The 23,714-nt window shown below is 41.9% G+C and overlaps 1 protein-coding gene and 2 long non-coding RNA genes across 16 annotated transcripts in view; 2 read left to right on the plus strand and 1 right to left on the minus strand.

Annotated features, from left to right (window-relative positions):
• The window catches only part of C2CD5 (C2 calcium dependent domain containing 5), a 120,271-nt gene extending 111,019 nt beyond the window's left edge, over positions 1 to 9,252 (plus strand). For 7 of the 13 annotated variants that reach the window (XM_059726584.1, XM_059726587.1, XM_006268831.4 and 4 more), the window contains 5 exons: positions 166 to 216; positions 1,211 to 1,312; positions 2,191 to 2,381; positions 4,633 to 4,779; positions 7,806 to 9,252. In XM_059726584.1, coding sequence (XP_059582567.1) covers positions 166 to 216; positions 1,211 to 1,312; positions 2,191 to 2,381; positions 4,633 to 4,779; positions 7,806 to 7,937 — 623 coding nt within the window. In that variant the 3' untranslated portion in view covers positions 7,938 to 9,252. The remainder of the gene's footprint in view (positions 1 to 165; positions 217 to 1,210; positions 1,313 to 2,190; positions 2,382 to 4,632; positions 4,780 to 7,805) is intronic. The other 6 variants (XM_059726585.1, XM_019489478.2, XM_019489480.2 and 3 more) reach the window with 2 other exon arrangements.
• Positions 9,253 to 10,935: 1,683 nt separating this feature from the next.
• Positions 10,936 to 23,714, minus strand: part of LOC132250195 (uncharacterized) — a 53,885-nt gene continuing 41,106 nt past the window's right edge. For both annotated transcript variants that reach the window (XR_009461830.1, XR_009461829.1), the window contains exons 2-3: positions 20,803 to 20,856; positions 10,936 to 14,298 (exon numbers count right to left, since the gene is read on the minus strand). This is a non-coding gene — a long non-coding RNA (uncharacterized LOC132250195). The remainder of the gene's footprint in view (positions 14,299 to 20,802; positions 20,857 to 23,714) is intronic.
• LOC109283634 (uncharacterized) lies at positions 17,684 to 21,618 on the plus strand. Its single transcript, XR_002090882.2, has 2 exons — positions 17,684 to 20,888; positions 21,178 to 21,618. It is a non-coding gene; the product is annotated as an uncharacterized LOC109283634 (long non-coding RNA).

The raw sequence follows: 23,714 nt of genomic DNA on the forward strand, positions 1-23,714 counted from the left end.
GGGTCATGTTTGTAATGAAACCTTGAAGTACCAGTAGATTTTATTTTCTGTCAGTGTAATATAGGAAGTCCCTTTAGAAGAAGAAAAATGATCCTTTCAGCTGCATATTTACCTAGTTAATGTTGTTCATACATTACCTAAGTGAAATTCATTTTGTCTTATTAGAGGTCCTGGAGAGTGCAAGTTCCCACACAGGTATACCAGCTGCACAGAGAGGTGAGTTTGCTTAATTTAGCCCTAAGCCACAACAGGGTGAGCAATCTTGGACCATTGCACACTTCAGGTGTTCCTTCTTCCATCCAGGAAGTGTTTACTAATTGCCTAGGAATGCATGCTCTGATGTGGCTTATTAATATTAGAATGTATTTTTAAGAAATTACAAAAGAAAGGTAGTAACATTAGCAATAACAGTCAAGTCTTTCTGTTTATCACAATATCTGCCAAAGATAGTTTCTAGACAAAGTACTTTTGGCTGTTTAACCCTTTGTTTTATTTTAATTTTAATTTGTATTCCTTTGAGGTTTTAGAGGGTAATAAGCTAATGATCAGTTACTAAAGGGCTCTTGGATACTTAGAAATTGTTCTTAAGACCAGTTTTGAGTTCTTGTAAAGGTCACAACCAAAACAGCCCTTTAGTTTGCATTGTAAAGATAATTGCTTTTTGGCACGAGGTGTGGGAACAGTGTTTCAAAAAAAAAATACTTTTTCATTTAAAAATTAACAGTTTGTTTCAGCTCATGACTGCCCTTAACCCAAAACTACTTTTCAGGTTAAAGTTATGGCATGTGATCAGTAATGACATCCAGGAGTTTTAGTTCATGACATGAAGCTCCTTGTGAAAAAATCGGAATACAAATTAAGATTAAACAGTGCCAAAATAACTTTAAGGTAACAGAAGTAGTGACTTAACAGCAGATTTTTAAAAGCTAGAATAAAGTGTTAATGATTTCATTTGTTTTTCCAGTGATGAAAGCCAGTCATGCACTTAGTTCACAACTTGGTTCACATCACCAGAACCTAGTACACTGTTTTGGAAAACAAGTTTCCAAACCAATACTGAAACTTCCTTTAAACAGATGTGGAAAGGATGTTAAGTCCTTTCTCAAACCCAAATAATTGCTTCATCAGAAGGACCATTGAGATGAGCAATAGACATCATCCATATTTTTTCTTTGTTATTTTTCTTTTGTTTTTCTGTCTGTGTTTTCAGCAACGTCAATTGATTACAGTTCCTTTGCAGACAGATGCAACAGCTGGATAGAGCTCATTAAACTGAAAGCTCAGACCATAAGGCGCGGATCAATTAAGACAAGTAGGCGGATGTTTCTACCACATTATGATAATCTGAGGCATATCTCTGATTTCCCAGTGGTGAAGGGTGGAGTTTCCTACCCAACAGTGGAATTGCAGGTCAATGTAGAGTAAATATCTGAGTGTGAAAGCTGCAGACATTTTCTGATGTCTGTTTAAAAACAAGTTAGGATAGGGATAGTGAATTAGGAACTCAACATGTGAAATGCAATATTTCAAGTGTTTACATAGTAAAAAGTAGTTATCAATAAATATATAGCTATAAATAGGCATTATTGTATAATATATACACACACACTCTGAGTGTAGGTGTATGCATAATAGAAAATTACTGGTGACAAACAGGCAGCAATTGTCCACCAAGGTGACAAGGCAGTGGTCACTAAATTAGCAAATGGTGACTTCACTAGTTCCCAGGCCACAGGTCTGATTGTTTTAATTAATATCAAGGCTTTCTGGAAGTTTACAATAACAAGGAATTTTCTAAATGGAAAATGCTACACTGGGGAAACATGACAACTTTCACACTCTTGTAATAATTTATTCTTCCAGCAGATATTTATTTCAAAACGTTGGCACCTTTTTCCTTTCACCTTCACTTTACAACTGATTGTTGTATGTGCAGCTGCTACCCTCGATGTTTTCTTTTGCAGGAATGCTACTCTTCCCAGTACTTTCCATTCCAGCTTTTTGTCTCTTTTTGCATGCACTGCATGATGATTTCCTTTCATGACATGGCTGAGCATCACAGGCAGCTGAATGTTGTCACCAAGCTATATGGAACCCATAAAGAAGAGTTGTGTTTTGTTATAAGAACAGATCATTGATCTTACTCAATAGTTACTTTCTTTTTCTTTTCTTTCTTTGCCTCCTTTTTAGTTGCTTCACTTGACAAAGCAAGCCCGCTGGCTGAGGGACACGCACGTCACCGTTCTGTTCCATGCTCTACCAATTCTACCGTTACAGTTGTTAAGATGACACCTCTTTCTTTTATACCGGGGGCAAAAATTACCAAATATCTTGGAATAATCAATATGTTTTTTATACGAGAAACCACTTCTTTACGTGAGGTGAGCAGCATATCAGGGCTTTACACTTTTTTGAAAATTGAGACTAACAAAGCCAAATGAGCTTCCATAGCTTAATGTCTTTAGAGACCCACTTGTAGTTAGCCACATGGCACAGGAAAAGAATTATTTTTTCAAAACTTGGCTGTGTGTTAAGTGGGTGGGAGTATTTGTTGCTCCTGTGTTCTGAAAATGCCGTTGTTGTTTTATCTCTGAAATTGTTAGAAAGTATCTACCCAGTGGGAAAATATTACATGATAAAAGAGCAGATATTTTTATAACTAATGGGGCCATTTGTTTTTTGATGGCTGTTTTGGATTTAAGACCAACACTACAAGGGCCCCAGATAAAGTTAAAGTGAGCAGATGGAGAATGGCTCTTGAAAATCCTTTGAACTGCACAGTTGATATTGGTTCAGATGTCAAAAGCAGCTCACCGTTAATAGCTGTCCTGTAGAAGCTTTGACTTCGTTTGAGTCTTGCAAGTTATGAGATCCTCTGATTCGTAAATTTTTAAAGTTTTTACCTGAAAACTGTCACTTATAAAAAGCCGATTCAACTGAGGCGATGTCTACGCTGTAATTTCTATTGTCTGTAGCTTCCAGAGAAATGAAGATAGCTTTAAATTTGGATGCCGCTAGCTGCACGAGTGTGGGTCTCACTGGCTAAACAACTGAGTAATTCTCTGGGCTGTTTGGACACCTTTTGCAGATCATGGTGGGATCTGTACTGCTGAAGTTACACTGCTAATTCTGCTACACAAGCTGTATTTATAGTACATAATCATGTTCTTAATCTGTCACTTCTGAAATTTGAATGTCCTCCATGCCACAGTTCCTCCTTCTGAATTCTTCACAATTTTTAAATTCTAGTTTAAATTCTATTTGCGTGGTATCTAACACACTGCCCTCTGGTGTGCTGTAATACAGTGGAAGATTTGCAACAATTGAAAATGCGTATGCCAAAACATATAGATATAGATCTGTACATATATGGAGAGAGCGAATCCTACACAAAAGCTCCTACCTTATGACACTTGCTTTTATGGACTCTCAAGTGGTCTTGAAACCTGTTAACAGTTTCAGAGGTTCTGTGAATATAAAGCATTTCCAGCATATGGCAAAATAAGTAAATTGCTTGCAAAAAAATTCTTTGCAAAAGCTGTAGGTGCCATATTGGATGCCATATTGTCTAATTTCTCCTGTTGCCATCTACATATTCATTGTTCTAAACTGTTCCTTTTTCTTTGCATCATTAGATTTTTAGTCTCAAAATGATCATTACTCTGATCTTTTGTATCGGATTTAGTAATAACATTCATTTTGATTTTTGACAGGGCATAATCAATATGTAACACTAAATTGGTGTTTGTTGTTTGGCTTCTGACTACAGCTAGCTTTATGCATGGAAATATTGCAAAAAAAATGGCCTTTCTCTCTTAACCATCATTTTAATATATGGTTCTGGTTCCTAACCTCTCTACTGATTTTCTGCATGTGGGTTATAAAAATAGGTCCATTCTTAGCATTGAGATTAAACAGTCTAGATATAAATGTTTTGCTTCCTACCAGATCTAGCTAGAATGGTCTAAAGCAGGGGCGTCAAAAATACAGCCTGTAGAGATGGCCAGTAGGGCTCCTGGAGGGAGCAGGAGCTCTAGGATGAGGCCCACTGCCAAAATCCAGGGTATAGAGCCCAATTTGAGGATGCATTTGGGCAATGGCAGGGCAGTTGATGGCTGCATTAACCATCATGACTCAGATGATGCTCACCCCATTGATGGAGGTGGGTCCAGATATGTCCCATAAGGATGCCTGCAATCTGCATCTGGGCTGGGGGAGGGCCAAGTAACTTTGATATTCTTGGTCTAGAAGATTCTGGAAAGGCATGCACGAGTGTCTTAAAGGTGTGGGTATAATCAAGTAATAACTTAGAATATTCACCTGTAACTAAATTTCTTTATTTTCATTCTCAGTTCATTCTCTTTCTTTTTTACTTTTGTAATGTGTTCTATTCATTTGGTTTTAAGCAGAGGTTCTTTCATCTTTAAGATGATGTATAATTCTTAGATTGGTGTTTAAGTTCAGTCTTTACTTCTATCCTGAAGTGTAATTTTACAAGGCACTTTCTATGGGGAAGAAGAAACTCTCAAATATTTCTTAGGTAGAATTTTTAGAATTGAATAATATGAAAGAGAAATCCAAGTAAGATATGCAGTGACATTTTTTATTGTGCAGTATTTATTTGCTTTTCAGGAGGGCGGTGTCAGTGGCTTTCTTCATGCTTTCATTGCTGAAGTGTTTGCAATGGTGAGAGCGCATGTTGCAGCCTTAGGGGGGAATGCAGTTGTTTCATATATAATGAAGCAGTGTGTTTTTATGGAGAATCCAAACAAAAATCAGGTAAGATATGATTAAAAAGATGGTTCTTCTGGCTTAATTAATAATCATCAGCTGATCTCACATAAAACCAGTCATAAGAGAAGGGTCTGTATCAGATTGTTGTTTTAATCAGTCCAGTTAAATCAGACATAGACACAAAAGTAGGCATGTCTGTGTACATTGCACATCAGATCCCATCGCACCTTTACCTGGACATCTGGAGAAACGTGGGATAGAAAAAACTACAACAAGGTGGATAGATAACTGGCTCAGTAGCTGCAAGCAAAGGGTAATTATTAACAAGTCCATGTCAGAATGTGAGGAGATTTTGAGTGGAATCCCACAGGGGCCCTTGGCCCAATGCTTTTCAACATATTTATTAATAATTTGGATGCTGGCATACGAAGGTTCTTGAACAGATTTACAGACATGAGAAACTCGGAAGGATTGCAAACCATTGGAGGGTGCGAGTGCAATTCAGAAGCAGCTCAACAGATTGCAAATTTGGGCTAGAGCTAACAGGATGAAATTCAGTTTGGACAAATGCAAGATGCTACACATTGAGAGGAATAATCAAAAACACTAATATAAAATGGATGACATCTGGCTGGATGGCAGCTTTATGGAAAAGGATGTGGGAATCTTGATAGACTCTGTGATTCAGCCCCACAAAAGGAAAATGCAGTTTTGGATGCATCAGTAGAAGCATTAGGTGCAAGATATAGGAGATGATAGTGCCTCTCTGCTTGGCACTAGTTAGGCTTCATCTGGAGTAGTGTGTGTAATTCTGGGCTCCACATTTTAAAAGATATGAAGAAGCTAAGGTTCAGAGGTGGGCAACAAAGATGATCAAGGACTTGGAAAGAAAATCATATGAGGAAAGGCTGAAGGAACTAGGCATGTTCAGCTTGTGAAAAAGGTGCTTAAGAGGGGACATGATAGCAGGTTTCAAATACTTGAGAGGCTGCCATAAAGAAGAGGGAAAGCACCTTTTCTCTCTTGCGGCAAAAAGGAGGATGCAAACCAATGGCTTGAGGTTACACAAAGTAAGTTTATGCTGAATATCTGGAAATACTTCTTTATTCTGAGAATAGTGATATAGTGGAATAGACTGCCTAGGGAAGTTGTGGGCTATCTATCACTGGAGGTGTTCAAGAAGAGGTTGGACAGCCACTGGTCAGAGATGATCCAGGCATAGCTATGTTTATATTCTGCCATGGGTATTTCCCATGTTTCTGGGCTTTGCTGGTTGCTTCTTTCTGCTACAGGTCAAGCTGTTTTGAAGCCTCTCTCAGATGCATTGAGTGTTGGTTACAGTTAAGGCTGGATATTTTGACTCGGGTGTGCCAGTGCTCCTACTGGGACCTAAGCTGGAGGTCTCTGGCTAGGTAGTCTTGCCCCTCCACTCAGGGTCAGACCAATTGCCATATTTGGAGTCAGGAAGGAATTTTACCCCCTGGTCAGATTGGTATGGACTGTGGGGGTTTTGCCTTCCTCTGTAGCAGGGGACATGGCCCTCTACCTGGGATCTCTTGAGCATGTATTGACAAGATTTCACAAAAGCAGGACATTGGCTGCTGTGGCTCCCCGGTTTACCCCCAAGCCTGACACAACACAGGTAAGTCTTTTGTAGAGGTTAGGATGATGGTTTGAATAGGGATGATCCTGCCCCATGCAGACTAGATGACATCTGGAGGTCCCTTCCAGCTTTACTTCTCTGTGATTCTATGGTGTACCCCCGTGGCTAGAATCCCGGATCATTTGATGCGACTCCCTGCCATGGGACCACATAGTGCCCCCTCAGAACTGTTGATGCGGCACACCTGGCTACACATTCAATTAATGGCATGATAGGAACCAGCCACAAAGTTATTACACATTTTTTGTCGAATAACTTTGTGCCTTATTCCTTGTTTTATGACACTATTAATTGCTTTAATGGGTGGCCAGATCACAACATAAGATGTGATTAACCAGTTAATCACGTCTTAAGTATAATGCAGGCTAGGGGCCTAAGTGATAAATTTACCCAGTAGAGATAGCAGATGTTGTTGACATTTAAGTGGTTGGTCCCTAGTAGCAATAAACAAATCAGGGGAAGGTGGTATTAATGTGTGTGGAAGTCAGCTACTGATGATGGAAGTTGTGATAATAGATCACATGTGATATAAAGAGGAATGATATCCAAATTTAACTGTAATTAAATTTGTTTGCTTCCGTTTTATAGAATATTTACATATAGTGTGGAAAAATAGAAGAAAGTCTAAAAAGTGCTTTTGCAGTTTAGTGTATGAAGACATTTAGTAAAATGTAATTATTTGAGATTATTGTAACTAATTAATTCAGTTTTCCTGAAGGACAAAACGTTTTTATAGTTATGAAACTGCATTGATAGGCGAGAGAGAACAGTTAGAAATGACTTGCTTGTTAATAATATTTCAATTACCTTATAGAGCACATTTGAGAGATGCAGTGCCATTCTTTACATATGCAAAATAAGTTTTATAGTGCAGTTTATGCTATTTCCTTTTTCAGTTCATTTAAAATGTGAAGAGTAGAATAGTGTGGTCTGTATATAAGTATTGAAATGATGTAAAGTTAATAAATAAATTACATTATTTTCAGATAAAGTTAGGGGTTCTCATATATCAAAATATTGTTCTTAAGAATGTTATTAATTGAATAGTACTATACCTATGCCATTTTCAAGAAACTAAGGACATGCTCATTTCTTGAAATATATGTATCATTTATATTTACACGACTGTGGGGGGGATACTAGCTAATTAAGAAAAAAAAACTAAGTGAATTGTGAGGTATGACACTTCACAGATCTAGGGGATATAAACTAACTCCACAAAAGTGCGGGGGGGGGGGGTTGTTTTTTAGGCTTAGAGTTAACATTTTGGAATGACCCACAAGACATTTGGTATAGGAGTTTAATTGATTTTATTGATAGTTCACTGGCTTAAAATAGATCCCATAATTAATAGACTTTTTTTAATTGCATGTTTTGTAAAAATATATTGTCTTATCTGTTTTTGCAGGCCCAGTGTCTAGTAAATGTAAGTGGGGATGCTGTGATCTTTGTACGTGAATCTGAATTAGAAATGGTACCAGTGCAGTCATCTACCGTTATCTCTCAGCCCACAAGTGCTGGAGGAGATGTCACAACATGAAGCCAGAAAAAATTAAATGGCTCTGCTAAGTGTAAAATGATCTCTTCAAAGTGTGAGAATGGTTAGCTTTGTCTCTTCAAAATCAATAATTCTCCAAAGTATTAAGGGTAGCTAGATTTGAGACAATCACTTTGTCCACCTATTTTGTGATAGCCAGGGCAGTGTTTTTTTGGCAAGTACTTTCTAATTTTTTTTAATTATTATCCCCTCTGAAATCTGAGCAGAAGATTTGATTCTTTCAGATCATTGATCTGAAAGAATAGTTCAAGTAGTAGACATTCCAAAGAATTGATGAAGTAAGCAGAAACTTTACATTTTTTTTAATCTCACTCTTCAGCAGGGCTGGATCAAAATATAACTCAGAACTACATCTGGGACTGATGATGCTCTTTCATGTTATTTAGCAGTTCATTAAAAGTAAAACTGGAAAGTAATCAAGAAACCTAAATTCAGCTACCTTTCTTGAATAAGCAAGAGATTCGGGAGCAGATTTAAAAAATATTATCGAAATAAGTAGTAGTCTGAAGTAAGTGCATATAATACTCCATCTAGCTGTTATAAGTCTGGAGAGGAAAAAAGCACTGGAAACAATATGTTTTAGATTTTAGTATGGTAATGTTTTTCATCTATTTGAACTACTGAATGTTTTTTTTATTATACAACATATTTTTTTTTATTTAAAAATGCTGGATTTTGTTGCTGCATTGTAGCCACACTATGGTAAAAATAAATTATTATATCTGGTTCAGGTATTATCATTTCATTTTAATATTAACATTTGTACAATGTTCTTTTTTTTTTTTTTTTGAAAATTCCAGAAGTATGAAGTTTCCCAACATCCAGTATCTCAAGGCATTATTTGCAATAATGTCATAGATGATCCTCCTCTTAGAGAGTATCACCTATAGGTGGAGTCGGTCAGGTTTTCTGCTTAACAAGTTGGAAATGCCTGGCTAAATTTGACACAGGAAAGCTAAAAGTATTTTGAGACATTAATTTCTTCAAGTTGGTCTTCTTTTCCAGTAAGAACTGGGAGATAATGGGTACCATAGGAAAAGGAAATCATCCATTTTCCACAAATTTCTTATAGACTTCGATAAAGAATTTAAATTTTTGGAGTTGAAGACAGATTCTTAGTAATATGTTTTGATCGTCTCGAATATGGAACTTGAATAAATGTATAAACTTGAATGTAAATATTCTGTGTAGTTCTGGACTTTAAACAGTGGCGTGACTGTATGTCAGACCTGAATATCCCATTGTAAATGAGAAATGAAAATCATTCCTCTGCACAATAAATTTCTGTATAAAATTACTTCTGATTTTTGGTTGGAGTATTTTGGGGTATAATTGAGCATATATTTATAAAAGCTTTTCTTGGAGGGGGGTAGGATTTTGTTTGGAATATATGCTCATTGCTAAAGAGGAGCAGAGACCTCTCCAGCTAGAATGCTTCAATTGGGTATCCTTCAGGGATAGATTACTCTTCAAACTTAAGTACACTTTTCCTAAGTCATCACAAGAGCACTATCTGACTAAATGCATATATCCCCTGCCTCCATGCTGAGTCCATGGACATTGCTGTGAAGCATGCTCTGCCCACTCACTCCAGCTCCACATACACCAAATTCCAGAAATGAGACAGTGTAGCTGTCTTCAAACACCATTGAACATGTGCCAGGAAACATGTGCAAGACAGAGCCTAGGAGTGGAGCTGGGCCAAGCACTTAATGCTGCTTCAGAACTACCATATATTCCAACATTGGTCCAGCTGGAGCAGAAATGAGTTGCAGGGGCAAGCTGCATGTCTACACACCTGGATATGGCACAGGGACAATGTAGACATGCCTTTGTTTACTCTAAGGCAGTGGTGTCAAATGTGGCCTGCAGGCCATATGCAGCCCAGAGAGCTAGGTTATTTGGCCCGCAAATGTTGGCCTCTTTGGCACCTGGGGAAGAGCAGTGGTGCTGGAACCCCAACAGCATGCAGCTTTTTCCTGCAGTGGCTGGACATCCAGGATGCCAAGCTTCTTCCTGCTGGGTCCCAGACTAGCCAGAAAAGGACTTGCATGTGCTGGATCCAGCATGGAGGGGAGGGTGATTTGTGGACCCAATCCAGCCCGCGAGCCCAGGCCTGTACCATTTATCAGGCCCATGGACTGGTTCTGCACAACTCATCCAGCTCAAGGGGCCAAACCAGTTTTACAACCCTTCTCTAGCAGCTGCAACAATGAGAAATTTCCTGGATGTTTTGCATGGTGAATCCTTCTCCCATTGAAATTAATGGCAAAACACTTTATCATCTCAGAGGGATCTGGATTTAGCCCAATGTGGGTGTGGTTGCATGTCTTATGTAATAAAGATAGCCATGTACCATTAGCAAAATGAGAGGAAACAGAAGCCATTTGTACATAGAATAAAGCAAGGAATACCAACTGTGTTGAAATGCAAGCTATGCTACCTTCTACCCCCTAGCCCCCCCCCTTCAAAAAATTAACAGAGATACTTTCTATAGGGAACGTGGCAGATGGAAATATTTTTTTTAAATATCGCAAGTCTTCCCACAATGCACACTCCTGTTTCATAATTTACCGCACTGGTTTTCAAAGCCATGTGTCAGTACAAATAGATTTATTCACCACCTGCCCTTCATCTATACAATATTTACAGGGAACATTTCTCAAATGGGATCACCCACCAAATTTCTGTCCCTCTTTTTCCAGCATGGCAGAGCAGTACCAAACACTGCTTCTGTCTGTAAAGGAACTTCTCAGGAGCTATATACAAGTGGAGCCGTGTCAGAATGCTGCCAATCCATGGTCCCCTGTTCTTGATAGAGAATGGGGGCTCTAAGTCTAGACAGGTACTTGGATCCTGTTTCACATGTGCCAGTGTTCTGGAAGAGGTGTCTTTGCAGGGATACATTTGTCATTTTACATGTTTGAAACCCAAGAAATTTGAACTAGGTCTGCCCATCACAGGGATTTAAAAGATGGATCAAATAGACCCTAGCCTTCTGGATCCATCTACAGACTAAGCTGTTGAAATAAGACAATGCAGCTAAACATTTTTTGTTAGGAATTTATTTTTTCAGTCCAGTTTTGGCAACAGTTATCTGGGTGAAGTTATAAAAGGAGCATAACCCAGCCCTGGAACCTCTTAATCAAACTGAAACTTCCTGCCTAAGCCTTAGAGAACTAAGGAAAGTTCATTCCCAGAAAAGAAATAATAAGGAAAAAGGTTTCTCTTTCTCAGTTTTAGAAAGGAAAGTTTGGAAACTGGATAGCCCCCCAAAAAACCTAAAAATCAAGGCCTTATTTTTTCCCACTGATTTTTTTTTTTTTTTTTTAACGCTGTCCTTGACCAATACTATTTTAACAGAACTCACGACAAAATGTATGCAAAGAATACTTCAAATGGAAAAAGACTTGTCTTTTAACTATAAACTCTGTAAAAGTGACTAGGCATTAATAGCTTGCTGAGTTAAAGCCTCTTTTAAAACAAAAGTTACTGTATGCAGCATTTAAGGGCATTTATAGATGTGTTCTGGGAGTTGGGGTGCTTTAATTAAAGCAGCTCTCAAAGCCTCACATGTATCGGCATCTCCACATTGAAAAGTGGCAGGGGCTCTTTCTTTAGTTAAAGCACCCCTAGCACTATTTTTCAGCACAGGGACACATGCACATGATGCTGGAGTCTGCTGGACACTCCAGCCAACTCTATTGATTTTGCTCTGATGCACTGCAATTAAAGTGCATCGGAGCAGCCTCCCTGCACATGTATTATAGGTGTCCTAAGTGACTAGGATCTTACTGTGAGTAATCAAAAAAATCAGGCACTGCCTTACAAACACTAGCAATCTAATTCTGTGCTTCTACCACCAAAACTTTCAGTAGAATCTCTGAATTTTGCCTGTGCCAATAATATAGGGTCAGATCCAAAGACACTAGTGGGTAGAAACATGGAAATAGCCTTTGCTTACCTGATGTTCTCTTGGGGGAAGGAAAAGTTATTTTTGCCAATATGCTAATACTATGTGCAAAAGCAGAACCAGGAAGTAAAATTGATCAGAATACTAGGCTTTAAAGCATTACTTACTGGTAGGGACCTAATGAATTCATGGTGGAAGTAGATTGCACAGTGGCTCCTTTAGTCTTGCATGTTCCCACATACGTACCTTGTCCGTTTCCCCCCCTTCCCCCCCCCCCATCTGCTGCTGATTAGCAGAGGAACCCATCATGCCTTGATCAGCAGGGAAGGTAAAACTGCTGTTTTAAACATGGCACTGTTTTTGCCTCCCCACCAGTCAGCAGCAAGGCCATTCAGGGCCCCTCAGCCAATCGGGAGGGGAGGCAAAAATGGCACCATATTTAAAACCTCAGTTTTCACCTCCCCACTGATCAGGAGCAAGCTGCAAGCAGGGCCCCTACACCAATCAGTGGGAAGGGGGGAACCTGCAAAATTAAAGGAGCCACAGCCCACCCCACTTTTGCCATTAATTTGGTAGGTCTCTACTTACTGGGTATGTTTTATAGATTGATATGCACAGCGTATCTTCAGTAAAGGTCAGATTACAACACTAAACATTTCCAGATCCCAGGAAGGGCTTTTGTTTAGTACCATTTGCATAGGTTTTGCAGTGTTCCAACATAACTATTCAGTGGCCATGTCTACATGAGCAGCGCACTGCACAGTTGTTACTGTACAGTCATTTAGTACTTGCATAACCAGGTACTAAATGACTACACAGTAACCAGCATTACTGCACAGCAGCATCCCTGCACGGTTTTTTTCTGATGCTATGTGCAGTAGCATCGCATCACGGTTAGTACGCCCAACACTACTGCGCAATAGCAACAAGCTACTCCGTGATAGTGTCTCATGTTGATGAAGCCAGTGTGAATACAATTATGCAACTCACAAGTCATGAGTTTATCCAACTAGACAAACTGAAAAAAGTTAAATCTGTATTTCAAATGTAAAATTATTTTACTGTTACTGAGTCTTTAAAAGACTTAGAGAAGAACCAAAATTTGAAATAAACCAAAATTTAAAAGAACCAAAATTTATGAAATAAAATTCAATTTTCTTTTTTAAAAATTAAAACGGAAATATGCTAGGACTGTGCAAAGCGGCTAGTATTCTCATCAGATTTGGATTTGGCCGATTCGGAGGACAGTGTTTTGATTCAGTGATTTGAATCACTGTCCCAAATTGATTAGCCAAATCTGATTTGGAGATTTGGCCACCGCCAAATTGGGCGAATCTCCGAATCAAACAGGCCTCATCCCCCACCTGCTCTCCCAGTCCTGTCAATGGCAGCCTCGCCCAGCCCCAGCATCCCAGCTCTTTAAAAAAAAAGCCCCGCACTCATCAGCCGCTGCAGCGGCTATCGAGGGGGTTGGGGACTCGTGGCAGAGCTCCCCCACACAGCATGGAACAGTGGGGGGCAGCAGGGATTGCCCCCCCTCCCCCTGGCCCTGGCAGGAGCCAGTGATTGCAGGGCTTTTTTTTCCCCCCTTTTTTTTAAGGAGCCGGGATGCTGGGGCCAGGCAGGGCAGCCATTGACGGTGCTGGGAGAGCAGTCGGGGTTGCTCGGGGGGCTGGGGGAGCAGGCAAGGGATGGGGCCTGGTGGGGGTCCCCCCATGGTCCCCTGCCCACTCCTCCAGTCCCCCACCACCACACACACACACACACACACACACTTACCAGCATAGAGTCTGGATCCAGCTCCCTGCGGTGGTGAGTGGGGACTGCCCAAATCTCTCCGAATCTTTTCCAAATCGATTCGGAGAGCTTTGAATTGATTCAGACCTTTTATTGGTCTCCTGATTCAATTCGGAGATTCAGCCACCAAATCAGCACCTGAAGCTTCACACAGCCCTAGAATATGCTATAACTATTGCCCCAGAAGGAACCTCACAGAACCAAGATACCATTCCCAATAAAAAATTGAAAGCAACTAGATCTGTTGACTGGATTGATCAGTTGATTACTAAGGAGAACCAGACTTTTACTTATTAAGTGGATAGTTCATGAAAATCAATAACCATTTATCCTGAATTAATTTTGTCTTCTGTATATCAAAGAAAACCCTAATCCAAATTGTTGTCAGAATCAGTTTTACAGACATCTGCTTTCCTCTGAAATTGGTCCTGCTGGGGTAGGGAAGAACTCTAGCCAGGACACCTTTAACTAGATGGTGCTGAATAGCTATTATAAAAGGAGCTGCACCTCCAACTTTCCTCTTCCATCTGCCATGTAATCTGTTATGCCTAGAAACTTTTTGTGACATTCTCCATGTTTTAATACATTTTCCTCAGAAATCTTCCTTAAGTTCCACTTCTTCCAAAAGTCTTCCTGAAAAGAGAATATATACATATTTTTAAAATCCCAATGAAAAATAGTGGAACTAGTATGTTCTACACTAAACTTCACTGCATCTCTTATTTGTATTTTTTTTTTAAATGCATGTTCTTTAAGGTAGAGACTTTGTCTTCTCAATATAAATTACGTACCTAATGGAGCATTGACACTATAGTATTGGTGTAACCATCCAGGGAAGCTGATTTGCTATCAATATTCTCTTGACATATAGAAAAGTTCATACTTGAAAATCCCCATGACCAATCTGATAGCCTGGAGATAAATTTAGCCGCAAAAAACACTTATTGGGAAATACACAGAGACATTTTATTTGTATGATAACCTAATTTAAATACTAAAAATAGATTTTTCTATTTTAAAACAGAACAAAGAAATGAGCTACAGTACTTATGTAAAATATGCTATCTATCTAGCAGTAGATTTTTTCTATAGGTGGTGGGATAAAAAGTTTTAGTGATGGCATGTTTGTCTCAGTCATTTTTAGACATGAAATGAGTTCTGGCAGTTGTGGAAATTTTTCTTTCATTTGGAAATGTGAATCATTTAAGTTGGGATTATAAAAATTTACTTCCTTTTGACATTTTTAATAATTGTGCAGCTGAAGGTAACATTTAGTTTAGTAAATACAACTCTTGTTTTACTTCTCCAAAGCAATATTAATCCAGTAAAGTGCTCTCCTCTTTTTATATCACTTTTTTCTGTTTGCTACATGAATTGGCAAGCAGATATCTGTTTCCTTTCATTGCTGACATCAAGCAATTTATTCTTTTTAAGCATGAACATTTTTAAACAAAATTGTTTTACACAATCCATATAGATTCATGCTTTCCTACATGTAATAACTAACAGTTTCTCATTAATGAGGTTTAAATTTTAACTCTTATCCCTCAACATTTTATAATGCAATAATATCTAAACAACAGTTATTATAAGTCTTTTTGTACACAAGCCATATTTTACAAAGGGTCTAAGACTTCCAAAACTGATTAGTGCTTTTGGGTGCCCTAGTTTGAGTTACCTATGTGAAAGAGAGTGTGGCACTTCCTGAAAATCAGACTCTTCTAACATTTGGCAATTTGGGCACTCAAAAGCATTATCCCCATTTGAAAATCCAAGGCAAGGTAATTTTATTAGTGGTAGAATTTCATTAGTCACTGTATATAGACTGCTATAGACCACCAACACCCTGTCTTCACCATTTAGATGATACACAAAGCACTAGAATCATAGAAAATGAGGGTTGGAAGGCACCTCAGGAGGTCATCTAGTCTAAACCCCTGCTCAAAAGCAGGACCATCCCCAACTAGATCATCCCAGCCAAGGCTTTGTCTAGCCAGGTGTTAAAAACCTCCAAGGATGTAGCGTCCACAATATCTCTGGATAACCTGCTCCAGTACTTTACTACCCTCTTGCTGAGAAAATTCTTCCTAATATCTAACCTAAACTTCCGTTGCTGCAACTTGAGACCACGACTCCTTGTTTTGTCATCTGCCACCACTGACAACAGTTTAGCTCCAGCCTCTTTTGACCCCCCCCTTCAGGTAGTCGAAGGCTGCTATTAAATCCCCCTTCAGTCTTCTCTTATCTTGACTAAATAAACCCAGTTCCCTCCGCCTCTCCTCGTAAGTCATGTCCCCCAGCCCCATCACCATTTTTCTTGCCCTCTGTGGACTCTCCAGTTTATGCATGTCCTTTTTGTAATGGGTCCCCCAAAACTGGACACAGTACTCCATATGTGGCCTTACCAGTGTTAAATAGAGGGGAATAAGCACTTCCCTTGACCTACTGGCAACATTCCTACTAATGCAGCCCAGTATGCTGTTAGCCTTCTTGGCAACAAGGGCACACTGCTGGCTCATATTCAGCTTATTGTCCACTATAACCCCCAGGTCCTTTTCTGCAGAGCTGCTGCCCAGCCAGTCAGCCCCCAGCCTGTACTGATGCATGGGATTGTTCTGTCCTAAGTGCAGGACTTTGCCCTTGTCCTTGTTGAACCTCATGAGATCTCTTGTGGCCCAATCCTCCAATTTGTCTAGGTCACCCTGAATCCTAGCCCTACCTTCCAGCATATCTACTACTCCCTTCAGGTGTCATCTGCAAACTTGCTGAGGGTGCACTCTATGCCAGCTTCCAGCTTGTTGATGAAGAAAACTGGGCCCACGACAGATCCCTGGGGCATTCCACTGGATACCAGCTGCCAACTAGACATCAAACCATTGATTACTACTGTCTCATCTGGATGCTGTAGCCAGTTTTCTATCCACCTTACAGTCCATTCATTTAACCTGTAATCTGTCCACTAGCAGTAGAAATGCAGTATACTCTTCTCAGGAAATGTGGGGAAAGCATGTTACTCTTTGTTCTGGGAGACTTTGTGAGCACCAACAGCCTAGAATGGCACACAATCATTTCCTTCTTTATATCACCTCAGAATCTGTGATGAGATAAATATTTGCTATCTTTACTTTCTATATAGCTGCCAGTTGTGCTGTTTCTTCACTCCCTGCCTCTGCCCTGCACTGCAAGTTTCAGATTTAAAAAAATGACTTTATCATATAGAATTGTATTCACTGAAATAAGCTGCATATAAAACTTTATATTCCTGAAAGTTTATATTAAATGTATAGGTTTACAAGAAATATATAATACAATAATTTTTAACCCAGAGATAGCCCTTGCTGGGTGCCAGATTGCTCCAAGTGAGAGGTGAGAGGCTAGTGGATTTAGGAGATGGGGGCAGTGGGGGAAGTGCCCAGGGTTTAACTGGCTTCATATGGAACTGGATCTTGGGGAGCATTGGATTTGTAGCTGAATAGCAAGCTGCTAACCACAAGGCAGAATGTTATGTTAAAAGTCACACTGGAAGACACTTAGGCAAACATTTTCCCAACAATATAGTACTGTTGTAAGATATATAGCTCATTGTGTAAGAACAGGATGCAGACCACCAACTATCATTAGGGAATAAAGCAGAAGCAAGACCATGGAGATGGTGAAGAAATCAGTAAGAAATCACAAGTGACAGAAAGAAGCAGGGGTCAGGGTCTTAGGCATAGCAAAAAGACATGTAAATAAGTGAAATGTATAGGTAATTCCATGTTAATGAAATAAACAGTAAACAGAGGCAGAGCTTAAGATGGGGAGGAATAAAGGTGGAACAAAGGAGGGACAAAGGTGGAGTAAATGTTAATGTGCATAAACCAAGGTATATAAATATGGAAAGAACTAATGTTTGTTGTGGCTCCCCAGTTTGTTGGAGCTAGTCTGAAGCTGTCTCCATTTTGAATAAAGCTGTTGATGAGCGACGAGTGCAGGTGATGCGTGATGGCATCAGTCCATTGTCTCCCTAGTCGTTGGGCATTGCATGGACTCGAGGTCTAACACTTAACCTTTTTAAACTCAAGGCACCCCTCCATAACTTTTGTGTGTTGAGCAGCACCCTATTTAAAAAACAAATTTATTACAATACTCACTTCTTTCCAGAGGGCCACGCAGGGACAGTTCTTATCCACTCAACTCCTTACGCCTAAAGCCTGAGCCTGCCCTTATCTGCTTATCTTCTCACACTTTGCTTAATTCCTCACACATCCTGCTGCACCCTTCCAAGAATCTCATGGCACCCCAAGGTCCTCCAGCACCCTAGTTGAGAATTGCTGATATAAGACAAGGGTTGTCTATCTAAGGCCCACAGGTCTGATCTAGCTCAGAAAGAGGTCTGACCCAACCTGTGGACACCAGTCTCACAGGGGGCATCAGTGGCAAAGAGCTGGGCAGTGGTGCCCACTTGCTCTGCAGCACTCCCCTCTAACATGCAGTGTGCTGCTCCACATCATCTGAACCTATGTTTGCTGCAGAGGAGCTAGGAATCTCTGGCAGCTGGCCCTTGGGGGGGAATGAAGCAGAGACTTTCAGCTCACAGGAACATCAGGGTTTAATTTCTGATCTGCACCAGCAAAAGGCTGCCACCCCCCGACAGAAGCCATCACTTACAAGATTACAAGTTTAGATAATAGCCTGCTGCCCCAAGGACTCATGTGGTAAACAAGCATGAAGCAATAGAGTCCAACCAGTCCATGGAAGCTGCAAGTAGAGAAACCTCCTGGAACTTGGGTAGTATATGTGTTTATTGAGTGGGGTAGCCATCAAGGAAGAAGAACACAAGAAAACTCACCAAAAAATAAAACAAAACAAAACCACATACATCTCCCACCTCCTGAGAGAATACAAGTCTGGAGGTAGTGCTGAGTGAGCACACTCCACTTTTTCTGTAGGAACTGGGCCACAGCGCAGAAAGAAAAGCATTAGGATCAGGGGGAGCCTGACTGGGTAGCCTTGTGCTTGGGGTACTTGTGCGAGAGGAAGTCCTGAATCTCCAGATTTTTTGTGTTTTCTATCCAAACACTGTTGGGCAGTGTGCAGAGACAATAGTCGGAGCAGGAATTGAAATGCAGGCCTCCCCTACCCAGGGGAGTGGCCTCATCACAGGGAAGAGCACTGTTGCCTTCCTTCCTGCACCGTCCCACCACACCCAGGAATCTTCAGCTTTTTGCTGCTTGGATAGGCCAACCTCACCATGAAGGGTTCAAAGTGCCCCCACTCAGAATAGCCTGGAGCCCAGTGGTTACAGCACTGGAGAGGTAGGTCTGAAGAAGCTGACGAGAACATTGACCCTAGAGGCTCCAGATTCCTGGGCAAATGTTCTAACCATTAAGCTGTTATGTAATAAATGAAAAAGGAACCATTACAGGCCACGTTTGAAAAAAAGAAACTACTACAACTACCTTTTCTAAGGTACTTGGCCCTCTTACAACATTAGTTGTGTTCTGAAAATATTCCTGCCGGCCTGAGCTGTCAGGAGACTGAGACAGAGAAGTGCCTAGATCCCAGTCAGGCCCAGGAAGGAGACAGGTATACAAACACAAACTGACTAAAGGTTGCTGTGTATTTGCAGGTCAAACAGGAAAGAAGCAAATGAGTTGTAGGTGTTTCCACAGTTAAACTGACACTGAGGAGAAAGTTTTTTGCATTGCAGGTTTGGACTTACAGCTGCCTAAATTCTGCCAGAGTCCTGATTTGAGTGCTTGAGTTCTCAGCAGCAGCAGCTGGGGAGTCTCAAAGTTTTCAAAAGGACAAAGAAAAGCAAAAGCCAATTTACTACATCATTTAAATCTGATATGCTCTATGATGCACTAGCTACTGATCAGTAGGGGTATGCAAAGCAGGCTGTATTTGATTCGGATTCAGCCTGATTTGGGGACACTGATTCTATTTGCTGATTCAGATTGCTGTCCTGATGAGATTCAACTGAATCTGAAGATTTGATTCTGATTCAGAGAATCAATGATTCAGCCACAGACAGCTTTATATGTTTTTTTCTACATGCCTCGAGGTATCAGGCTCATGAACGCTGAGATGGTGGGGTGGATGGAGTATCCCATGGGAGTATGGTGAGGGGGAGGCCCGCACACTCTGCAGCAGACCTGGAAGTGGACCAGAAGTACTTCCAGTTCACTTCTGGGGCCACCTCCGAGCACACAGGGGATGCCCCCCTCCCCCCGGCTCAGCAGTCAGCCGGAGGGGGACCCCGAGTGCCCCCCCCCAGACCCAGGAGGCACCAGTCTGGCACCAACAATGAGATGCAAAAGCTTGGAGAAATTAATGCCCAGTGGTCAACACTGTCAAACTTGGTCACATTACTGAGGGGCTGTTTATTTACAGCCTCTGCATTTAGACACTTCAGTGAGCTCAGAAGTTCTGCAGTGCTCTAGTCTGGATTTGGGTGCCTGGCAAGTTAAAAAAAAAATCTCAGACGCATCATATAATAAAGTGCATTTTTGGAACTTTGCTTGTGGTTGAATCATAGAAATTACTGCTCCAACGAGCGAGCAGTACCATGTAAAGTCAATTCTGCTCTCAGGCTAAACCTGTCTTGAAAATGTTGAGGAGAATGCAGTATCACTGGGCAGTATTTAGTTTTAAATATAATTTTGGATCAGCTGACTGCAGCTCTACTAGATGAGCTTTGCTCTACTCTCAGCACCTGGGAAGGCCAAGTGCAATGTCCTGATTTTTTTAACTCCAGAGACAGGCTCTTTCTTTCCTCCTCTCCTTTCCAAGGTGTAACAGGGCAAGGAACAGCTGTTTTCCTTTGGTGCTACAAAGTTGCGAGTGTGGGGGAAAGTCAGGTCAGGGAAAGGGCAAGGATAATTACTTAGTAGACACAGTGGGGAAGAAGGATCTCACCTGGGGTGAATGGAGCCTGATTAAGAGCCAGTGGCTATTAAAGTCCACAGCAGGGGGCTTTTCTTTGTCCCCTGGGGCACGATGTGAGGAAAGTCAGCAGGGAAAGCCAGGAGCGGCAAACCCAGCGCTGGAACAGATCACTAATAAGACCATCTGACTGGGTGAAGGTAACCACGGTGACCAGCAAAGCAAAGAGGTGAGAGAGAGAAAGAGAAAGAGAGAGAAGATACTTACCAGATTGATCCTCAGGCAGAGAGAAGGTCCCACAGAGGAAGAATCCACTGATACCTGTAAAGGAAGGAAAGAGTGTGAGACTGGAGGTGAGCTGGCAGGCTTAAAGGAGTGGGTTGCACAGCAGTGGAGGGTGAAGGAAGACCCCGTGCTGTGAGAACAGCTGGGGTTATTCACAACCCATGGGGAATTCACTAATAAACCAAATTATTTTTATCCTGCTTCTGGGGTGATTTACTACACCCTCTCTCATTGGGGAATTAACTTCTTATTACTCCATCACTTCAAGGCATGGCAGACAAGCCCCAGGGAGTTTTTGTTATTCACCCCACATGGCCACACAAGGTTTCCTGACTCTTTCTTATCCCCATTTTTCAGATGGGGAAACTGAAGTAAGAAGAGATTAAATGACTTGCCTAAAAATCTCCCAGCAGGAGTGGCAGAGGCAGGAAGAGAACTGAGGTGACTCACTATACATTTCAACACAAGTTCATTGTATAAGAAAAAACTGCTAAAAATCATTACGACTGTTGGGTATGTTGTTATTTTGACTCCTTGATTAATATGCCACATGGAAAAATTAATTATGAAGTACACATGCTGTTGATTGACCTAATATTTAAACTGAATGCATAAATCATTGTGGAAATGTAGTTAAATCAGGGTTTTAAATTGTTTGCAAACTTTATGTCAACTGGCTTTTTAAGATAATTTATTTGCACTGTTGACTATAAACCTTCTCCTTAACACTAGATTGCTGAGAAATCAATGATTTTGTTGTTGTTTACATAAATGTCCTTAATCCAAGGGTTAAGAAGTCAGTGTACTTGGTTGTCCTTCTGTTGAGATTGAGCGATATCATATTAATCAAAGTTCATCTTAATCTGGAAATGTGGAGGGCTGAAAATATCTGCAGAACTGGGTTTGGGAAATTGGGAGCTTTGAGAGGAATTCTTAAATTCTGTAGAAATGAAGTGAAACCCCTGCAAAGAAATGGTGCACTCAAGAACTAAGGGGGCCAAACAGGAGTGAAGCTGCTGGTATAGCTACCAGCTATATGTGGCTCAAGGACTGCACAATTCCCCCTCCTTCTCTTCCTCTTCCAATATCTGGTCTCCCATCTCTTATGTTACCTACCTGCCTACCAACTCTCTTTTCCAGCATTCTGTCCTATGCTGTATACTTCTTTCCCTACTCTAATCCAGATCTGTAAGTGACAAAACCAAAACTCTGGGCATCCTGGGATTTCAGGCAACCAATGTGGTTAATCAGCAAGTAGATTTGGGATGTCTGATTTTCTGGGCATGCGGTGAGAAGTTAGTGCATAGACTTTCTGAGCTAAATGTTGCCCTCCATCAGATGAGTTTAAAACCAAAGTAACCTCACTGTTGTCAGATAATTTCCAGAAGCAAACCAGTAAAATAGGCCCCTTAATCATATAGAATACTGTGACCCTACATTTCAATAGGGAAATTACTTTCACTCGTCATACCTCCAATGTCATCCCAAAGAGAGGTTCCTGGTCAACAGAGAACCTGGTTTTCTCTGATAAAAAATGGCAAATTCTCTGATAAAAACCTCAAAATCTGTGGTTAAAATTAAAGCCCCACCCACAGTTCCCCCCAGCCCTGCTTGTTCGCCTTGCCCCTTACCCCTCACCCACCACCCCTGCCCCCCAGCCTTGCCAGAGTGGGGACCAGATGCCAGGGCTGTGGGGCCAGAAACCCAGGTCCACAGCCCCTTACCCCCAACAGAAGGCAGTGGCTTCTGCAGCAGAAGGAGCATGGAGTCGGCTCCTCCACTGATGCTGACTGCTATGGGCTTGGGCAGGGGCAGGGCCGGCTCCTGGCGGCAGCGCACAGTCCCGGGGTACAGGGGGAACCTGCAACCCCCAGATCTGTGTGGGGGGTGGGCGCATGCTGCAGGCTCATGTCCCTGGCCCTGCTGCTCTCCCCTGGGCCCTCCAGAGTGCAGCATGTGCTACCCGGAGCCGCAGAGAACAGCTGGGATGCACAGGAAACCTGCCTGCTGCTGTGAGCTCTGTGCTGCCCTGGCCACACTTCCCCTGCTGGTGGGGGCAGTAGTGAGGGGTACAACCCTGCACTACTGCCTGTGTTGCCCCTGTGCACACAGGGGAAGTCTTTCCAGGGGAGCGCAGAGCTTGCAGCAGCAGGCAGCTTCCCTGTGCGACCCTGCTGTGTGTTGCTGCTCTGGGTCGCACACGTTGCACTCTGGAGCATGAGCCCTCAGTGTGCACCCACCCTGTCCCCACCCCCTGCACAGATCTGGGGGGCATGGGTCCTCCCTGCCCCTGGGACTGCATGCTGCTGCTGGGAGCCAGCCCCACCCGCTGCCCCTGGACAAGCTAGGCCAGCAGTGTGTGGACCACAAGCAGTGCACTATCAACCCAACCAGGCTGTGCACCCCCATGTGTGGCTTCCCTGAAGGGCCAATGTGCTGCTCCAGGGCTATGTGCTGGGCAGGCACTCCAGCAAGGAGATAGATGGGGGCTGAGGGAGCTGGGAGAAGTTGGGGGAAGACATGGAGTGCCCGCCTGCCCAGCAGCATGTGGAAACAGAGCAACACTATCAGCCCTTCAGGGAAGCTGAGCATGGAGGCACACAGCCTGGTCTGGCTGATACCACTGCCTGCAGCCCACATACTGCTGGGTGGGTACTCCATGTCTTTCAGCAACACCTCTTCACTCCTCAGCCCCTAGCCAGCTCCCCAGAGCCAGCTTGTCCCCAAGCCCTGATCTGCAACCCCCAAGTCCCACTTACCTCACAGGTTCCAGATAGAACAGCAAGCCTGAAGCAAGCCTTGGGTGATTGAGAGGCTTAGGCCCCTCTCTTACCCTTCTCCCTTCCCCTCTGGACAGGGCTGGGGGTTTCCCACCCTTTTTGCGGATAGCTCGT

This window comes from Alligator mississippiensis, chromosome 4 (assembly GCF_030867095.1).
Source record: "Alligator mississippiensis isolate rAllMis1 chromosome 4, rAllMis1, whole genome shotgun sequence".
Taxonomy (NCBI): domain Eukaryota; kingdom Metazoa; phylum Chordata; order Crocodylia; family Alligatoridae; genus Alligator; species Alligator mississippiensis.